Source organism: Cibotium barometz, chromosome 2 (assembly GCF_041138505.1).
Source record: "Cibotium barometz isolate CiBa-2024 chromosome 2, ASM4113850v1, whole genome shotgun sequence".
Lineage (NCBI taxonomy): Eukaryota > Viridiplantae > Streptophyta > Polypodiopsida > Cyatheales > Cibotiaceae > Cibotium > Cibotium barometz.
This window is the reverse complement of record NC_141047.1, coordinates 67038927-67047197: the sequence shown is the minus strand read 5'-3', so window position 1 is coordinate 67047197 and position 8271 is coordinate 67038927. Positions and strand designations below refer to the sequence as shown.

At 42.6% G+C, this 8271-nt stretch overlaps 1 protein-coding gene across 1 annotated transcript; it reads right to left on the bottom strand.

Moving 5' to 3' along the window:
* Window positions 1–275: 275 nt before the first annotated feature.
* Window positions 276–7429, bottom strand: LOC147641374 (uncharacterized). The gene is made up of 14 exons (XM_086820882.1): window positions 6453–7429; window positions 6155–6287; window positions 5527–5607; window positions 5228–5326; window positions 4918–5118; window positions 4679–4783; window positions 4020–4088; window positions 3558–3621; window positions 3264–3470; window positions 2252–3164; window positions 1953–2118; window positions 1528–1692; window positions 1292–1444; window positions 276–798 (listed from the first exon to the last, which is right to left on the bottom strand). Coding segments are annotated over exons 1-14 (2595 nt in total). The 5' UTR covers window positions 6455–7429; the 3' UTR covers window positions 276–561.
* Between the last annotated feature and the right edge of the window lie 842 nt (window positions 7430–8271).

Genomic DNA, 8271 nt, shown 5'->3' with positions numbered 1-8271 from the left:
GTTCATCAGTATGTGGTGAGGGAGACAAGCGGAGCAACAGATGCAAGCGAGTAGCACGAGGGGAAATTAATTAATATACACCTAAGGAATTAATTAAATGCCACGTCAGTGGTATTTAATTAATACCTAATATAGGGGAGTAGCTACTTATAAACATATATTCCAAAATGATTAGGAGAAAAGGCCCCATTATTATTAGCTTGGCTTTTGTGATAAGATAATAATTTATAAATTAAAACGTACAAATTATACTGATCTCTCTTTCTCGATTCACATACCAGAACAAGGGCGGCATATGCCTTCTTAAAGGAAATTCTTCTCGAGTTTTATAAGTACGAATGTTACAAACACTTACTGATTCCAAAAGGCAAGCCAAAACTGCATAGGGCTTTCTTTATACACGAAAGATCATAACCTATGGTACCGCATATGTCTGATGCTAGCTGCTCCACTATGATTTACATACAAGGAATGAAGCAAACTCCCCAAAATTGGTTGCCAAGTCTAAATGAGTGAGAGCACCCTTTTTATGCGTCTACTAGACAGTACCTTTGGCAGCTACTACTTGTTTACAAGCTCCAGCCAAAAGCTGGAAGGGTATGTCTCCATCTCTTTGGCTAGATTGCTGCACAGCTGCTCAGCTTTGTCATCATGCCCGCCTGCAAAATTGTGGGCCCGGAACGCCAGCTGGAAAACTTTCCACAGCATTTGGAAGCTCGCCCTCAGCTTATTCATGTCCTTGGAAGACAGGTATTCATCCCCTATGGTTATTATGCTTGCCTTTGTTCTCTGGCTATCCTGTATTTTATAATTTGCCCACCCCCCCCCCCCCCAAAAAAACCAACCAAAAAAAAAAAAAGGAACAGCATGAATTACCCTGAATCATATCATTGAACAATGCATTGTTGATTGCTTCTCAAATGCTTAGATCACAAGCACAGATCATTCGTAAGGATGGCTGAACCCACTTTTATCGTTAAATAAGCATCATCAATTGCATCTCACAAGCTCAAAATATAAAGATTCTTTTGGGGCTCACATTGTGTGTGTGTGTTGAAAGAGAGAGAGAGAGATGAATGTACTAAAGTCATAGCCAAGCCAGCAGACCACATAAGATCCATATGACAGCACTGAAGTGAAGGCAATGTGACTTGAGCAATCGGACTTGAACCTGAGATCTCTCAATGCGTGTGAGTGAGAGAGAGGGTCAACAACTTTACTTTTACACTACTACTAAAAGCTCACAAGCATCACTAGAGAGTCCATTTAGCATAACCTCTGCTTAACTGACCTTCAATGCCAATGCTAAAGAGCGAGAAGAAAGGCCAACCACTGCCTCCTTGATACGAGTGATTATCTCAAAGCTAAAGATGATCTTTTGGCCATGGAACCTCAAAATGTCCTCGTCTTTTGTCCTCTCAATTGTCTCTACATCTGTCTTCACCTGAGCTCCAAAAAGCACTTTCCAGGTTACAAATGGTGTAGACAACCAATTGTTGTGAAATTTGGAAAAAGCCATCTCCGTACCTTGTCAAAGAAATTCGTAATTTTGTCAAGTTGCTCTGACATGGGAGGCTCAACAGACCAGTTCTCAATCTGTTGTACTAAGGAGCTCATTCTCAAGTACAGAGATGCAGCTGCTCTTACAGTTTCAAGCTTTTTGATTGGGAACCCTTCAAACCGTGCCAATACCTGCATAGACAATGGGTCTGAAAATCATTTGTGGTCATTGCAATCACAAATGCCCTGCAGAGAGTGTATTCACATTACATGTAGCCAAATACATATATGTGTGTGTGTGTGTGTGTGTGTGTGTGTGTGTGTGTGTGTGTGTAGGTACGTAAGTTTGGAAGCATGTATACATCTTCAGTTTCATATGCAAGTACGAGCAAATTGTGCACATGCATGTGTTGTATACATGTGTATATGCATACATAGACATGCATCATCACCTGAGATTCATCAGTAAGCTGCTCTAACCGAACCTCGATACTTTCGTAAAACCGCAGAAGTTCTTGCATATCTCGAGTTTCAAACAACTCCAGGCCTGATTTAACTTCCATAATAGAAGCTGCATGTTTCTGAACATCATCCTCTATTTTTCTAAAGTACGAAGATCTAGAGGCAACAACACACAGAAGAAAGGTAAGAAGCTAAGTCATTTTAGTCTCTCAACCTTCTTTAGAAAACATTACATTTTCATTATGTTTATGCAACAGAAGATCTGAATGACCAGATATGGGAAGCTTGCCTTCTTGTTATCTCTGCCAGAGCTTCAGCCATGCCATCACGAGTGCCAGCTACACCTACCATTCGACGCTGTATTGCTACATCAGCTGGAGTTGACTGAGCATAAGCTGCTCCATCCACCTTTCTTTTCATCCCCATATAGAGTCTGCTTATGGTAACAGACCTCTTCAGCTTGGTGGGCTTACTGGTCTGCAACTTTTTGGCTCCCAGTGAAGACGGTGGTGGGGGGGGTGGAGGTGGGGGAACCAGGACCGGTGGCAAAGATGCAGGTTTCTTTGCTGCCAGAGAAGGCAGGCTTTTTTGGTTGCATGTGATTGAAACCAAAGGCCACCTCTCACTAGCTAAATCGCCACTGTCCCGTGGTTCTTTTGTGACAGTATCAGTCTTGGCAGCTCTAGAAATGGAGTCCAGGGGCTTCTTTGCACTGCCACTTGCTGAATCAACCTGGCTTGTGATGCTACCCTCATCCTTGACTTCACTTGTCACCAAATCATTCTCATACTGTTCAGCCCAACATGCATCAAGAGATTCTGATTGGTCTTCAGGCTGATGTAAATGCATCAACGGAGCCTCTTTCTTCTCGTAAACCACAGCAGCCCCTGACCAATGTGATGGACTGATCCCTATGCTTAGATGATAGCTAGAGGCTGGTGCCTTTGCAACAATTTCCGGTAAAACAGAGGTTGGGGTGCCTCCTCCATTGTCCTCCGAAGATGGGGACATTGATGCTGATTGCAGTGAAGTTGAAAAACCTTTTGAAATGTCAGAGTTCTCCGTGATGCCCGAAGATGGTGAACACTCTATATCCAAATTCCGTGAGTATGATGAAAGAGGGCTGAAAACCGCATCAACAGGCTTAGCTGCACATTTAACATGCCTGTTGATATCCTCTAGTTTTTTGAGAATTTTGTGACCTATATCAGGTATGGGCAAGGAAAGCATGAATAAGTATACACAAGCCAAGAACTCTAGAATGCTCAATCAGTGCAATATATGAGCTTCAAGACTCTTACTTAGCTGTTCCAGCTTAGAGGTCTCTTCCGAGTATTGCTTGGCATGTCTTCTACTTTCCTTGCTCTTATGACCAAATTTCGAGCTGGAGCGTTTTTTGGTGAACCCAAAAGAGACAATGGGAGGAGCAGCCAATGGTAAACTGCCTTTTTCTTCAATGAATCTGTCCAAGTCCAAGTTTCTATTCTTGGCACCCTTCAACTCCAATTCTGAGAAGATATAAAAAGCACACAAAAAAGTAAAGACTCTGCTTTCTAGTTAGGCGTATATAATCCAGAGAAGAGATGGATATGTACCTTGCAAACACAATCGAGCAGAGGTCTCAGAGCAATGAAGATATTCGAAGTCCTTTGCCATGTCCTGCACATGTTTGAAAGCACAACCCTTATGCGTGCATACATATGTAGAGTCTAGACATACATATGGACATGTAGACATAGACATGCACACACATACATACCTACATTCATGGGCGTAGCCTTAGCCATAGACATACAAACACGGCCACGGTCATATAGACATAGCCAATCCAATGCCCCAGCCTAGCTAGAGACACAGACAAACACACACACATACACAATACATATACATAGGTGTTCACATACACATTACACATACACAATACATACCATACATATCTAGCTAAAAACAACTGTAGACATTCACAAAAGCTGAACATTATGATTAAAGCACTCTGTTCCGAATGCTTGGAAAATAAAAATAGTGCATGCATCATATCTTGTGATTAGAGAACACACCTTGGAAGCAAACGAATTCACACAGACATTCTCCATGGCACACAGAGTTTGATAAAATCGATGCAGCCGCTGTTCAAAACCAATTCCAGTTAACATTATGTTTCCTAGTAATCTCCGTGGCCTATAACACGCAATTTGGACAAGCCTTGAAAACTCACTTGAAGAAAAGGCCTTACATCTGCACATCATCCTTTTTGCACGTGCAAATGATGGACATATGCATAGTCAGAATGATAATTTTTAAAACATCCAAGTTCATGAACAAGACAAAGGCATTGGAGCATGTGGGAGTCAAACTGATTAACATTTGAATGGAGCATTGTTATCCAGTTGGATCAGAAGACTGAGGGACGGTACAGATCATGCCCAGAATGGGCAGGGTTTTGAACAGATGAGATCCCCCTCTGCGAGGATGGGTTGGAAAGAGCATCCCCTTTTTTTGGGCACCCTGAGTGCATAAAGCCGTTGACTGGTGCTTTGCAATTTAAAGTAATCAATGGAAGTGCTGAAAGAGCAGTTAATTTCTTACAATGCGGACTTTTTATATTTTAAAAAAAACACAAATCGAGAGTATTGTTATTAGGTAGTGCTATCACGTCCCAAGACTGCAGTTGTAGACTGCTGCCATGCATATTTAGTTGTAGTAGTGCTGCACACACCTGAAATATGGGTTTCTGTTCACCCTTGGGGGGATGAAAGGATGGAATAGAGGCAACTTCTCCTGGGCACAGATTGTGAAGTGCTTCCGTTGTGCTAGCAAGTACCTGACCAAAAAAATCAAAAACAAAAATATGGACATAAGAACATAATCATTGCAAGAGGTGAGCACATAATCATAAAGATTTTGAACAATAACTACTGATATGTCCACATAAGAGCATGGTTCTACGTGAGAGACCTCATCAAGGTCTGCAAAGCTGTCACATGGAGGAAGCCTTAACATCTCTCGCAACGCGGCAACTCTGTGACGGAGCTCCACCAGGACTACAAGCCCTCCAACCCATCCATAGCCACCCAGCCTAGCGTTGTCCAGGTCTTGCAAGCGGGCCATGTTCATGTTCAGACGGACTTGGAGGGGTAACTCCTTGAGTGCAAGGACCTGCCACCACCATGCCATTATTAAGTGAGGGAGTAATCCAAGAGTTCAACAAGCATCTCTAAGAAAATAACAAAAACACTACCCAAGATGCTTTGAATGTTTAACTAACCTGTAGAGCACTAGACCCTAGAAATTCCCTTAACCGATTCTCGCTTTTGATGACCATGTCCTCTAAGGCCATTTTTCGCCTCATACACTCCTCCAAAGCCTGCAAATAATCCCCAAAATAACATATCCGTAAGCAGTAACATTTTAACTGAGCACACGCAAATTTCAGCAAAATTGGTGCAATTCTTGATTTTTGTTCTATCACAAAATTTCATTTGATATAGTTTTTTTTAAGGCTAAGTATGCATAAATTGGAAGTTGTTGCTCTAGAAATTTGGAAATGAGAATTAGTATGCATACCCTTTCATATATTTTGTCCACTGCAGCTGTTACCATTTGCCGGAGCTCTTCTATCTTCTGATACTTGTCTTCACCGATGTCCTGATAAGGCAAAGCTCCCAAAATTTTTACTAAAATTATAATTAAACGACTAAGAAAACTTGAAGAAGAAAGGAACAGTAAGAGAATCAGAGATGCGGGAACTGTTGAAAGGGATTATTACATAAAAGGGGAGAAATAAACCTCCTAATTGCATGGGATTAGGGGAATTATGGGGATTAATAATCCTAAGGGAGACATGCACCTCATAGCTACATGGGACCGGGGATTATTACTCACAAGGGAGAAATGCAACTCATAACTACCTGGAGTAGGGGAAATTAAGGGGATGACTGACCACGAGCAGAAGCATGCACCTCATAAATACATGGGATGAGGAAAATTATGGGAAGGGAGAAAATAATCCCACTTCAAGGGGAAAAATTAGATGAGAAGTGAAATATTTATTTATAAGAATGGGGGGGGATTGTACTGAATTAGGAGGGGGATTGAAATGAGATGCAAATACAGCTTGTGCATGAATCAAGGGAGTTAATTGATGATTGTGTCATTAAAATTGGATTTCTTTTCTTTTCTTTGCTTAACGCACCTGCCATATGGATTGGAGTTCAGCCTGGCGGTCTCCCCGCAGGAACGACATCTCGTCCGAGTACCTCTGTGAATGAAACAGCGATTTGAAGCGAGGCACCCGAGGTCCGCATTGCCCAAGCACTGCCGCACACCTGCATAAGCAATCAACGCATATCAGCCAGTCAAACCTCTTTCGTTAGCATTTATCACATCCTCACACCAGCAACCTGTTTGCTAATCAAGCTGCAAATTAGCATTTGACCGGACATTCAGCATCAATTTTACCTGCTAACATATGGGGGAAGAAAAGCACTCACATATGCGCTGCTGTTGTTCAACTCAGGGTGCTGTTTTGACAAGATGTTTGGCTCCTCGTGCTTCGCGAAGCTTCTGCTTCCAGCTCTTTGATTTGCAAAGAGCGCTGTGATAGAGCTAATTATGTGCAAGAGAGATGTAATGAAGGCTAATTGTAGTGAAATAGGAGAAGGAGCTGCAAAGCAAGCGCTTCCCACGTTTCTGATGAGAGCTTTTTCAAAACCTTCTAATTCCCCTCGTCTCTCTCTCTCTCTCTCTCTCTCTCTCTCTCTCTCTCTCTCTCTGTGTGTGTGTGTGTGTGTGTTTTCACCTCAGGCTAATAACCGCCCGCGGCTAGCAAGCAGGATTTGAAAACTGCATGGAGGAGTGAAAAATAAGAGGGTAAAAGAAGATGAAGTTGATATATGTGAGCAAGGACTGCTTGCTCATCGCGTGCAGACGGATGCCTCCCTCCACCCCGTGAGTTTTCCAGCCTGCTGCAGCAACAGCAGAAAGACACAGCTGCTGCTATTGTCGTTGTTATCTGTTAATGTTATTCTGTGCAGAAAAGTTACCTCCATGGCCCCCCAAAAAAGGACAAAAGCCCTAGACGTAGCAAGCTTGGAAGCTAATTAAGCTTGAATCTTGTGTTAATGATGTGACCAAGCAAGATGAAAGCAGCTCCAATCTTGCAGCAAGTACAAAATGGATCAGAAGAAAAGCTAAAACCCGCAAAAGAAGCTCGACTTTACGAGCAATGAAAAGCTTGGAGCGTGTGAGGCCAATCAAGCGGGAAAGGAGCTTACATGTGACAGTGATGAAGCAGGTTAAGGGAGGCAATGAAGAGGCGATTAAGGAGGAAGAGGTGATTAAGGAGAGGCTAATGGTAAGCTGCAGGAGAGGAGAGTTTTGAACTTAAGCTCGGGGAGGGTGAATTTCTTGGCCTTTCCCCCCCGGCCCTTTTCTTTTCGTGCGTCTGTGGATTTGCATTTGTGTGTGTGGGTGTGTGGCATTAAAATAAAAGTTAAGGCAATACGAACGCCTTTCAGACCGGACTCGAAAATCGCGCTTTTTCAAAATTGGATCTTTCACCCATCCCTCGTATTTACCACTTGCTCGGCGCTCTCCTCTCTGTCTCTCTCTCTCTCTCCTCTCTGCCGCCCATTTCACATGCTCCTCCCTTTTTGCCTTTATACCCCAACGGTAAATCCCTCCCACAAGAACAATCCTACATACCTCCAAAATGCACTTCCAAGATTCCCCTTCACAACTTTTTTTTCCCCCCATTTTCCAAAACATCTGAAAACCTAATGCAAAAACTTGCAAATTTGTAATAAAAACCTACAAATTTTTGAAGTCAAACGTCTTTTTTTCGAGAAATGGGTATTCGTTTCGTTCGCCCCGCCCTCTATTCCGAAGGCCACGAACTACACCAACTCAGCCCAACACATGCACCCTGGAGTCATAAGTCTCATGATATATTGAGAAGAGTGTTTTGCTGTTAACAGTCCCTCCCCTTCCTAGGCCTCCCCCTCACAAGCATCAAGGCAACATTGGGATTCTTTTTTTGAGGCAAGAAGCTTAATCCACATGCAAGAGTTTGTCTCCAAGCTTTGAGATGCACATAAGAAGTTACCATAAAAAAGACTCAAAAGTCGAGTGATCTAATGTACAATCTACACTCCTCGAACCAATCAATCTAGTCACAAGAAAACAAAAGAAGCCCAAGGGTGGAAGCCCTTTAAGGTGAAAAGGACGAGCTCATCAAAACAAAGCCTTTACCTCCTCTAAATCTTAGAAACACATGAACAAGTGCAAATCAACCAAAGGATCATGAGAGTT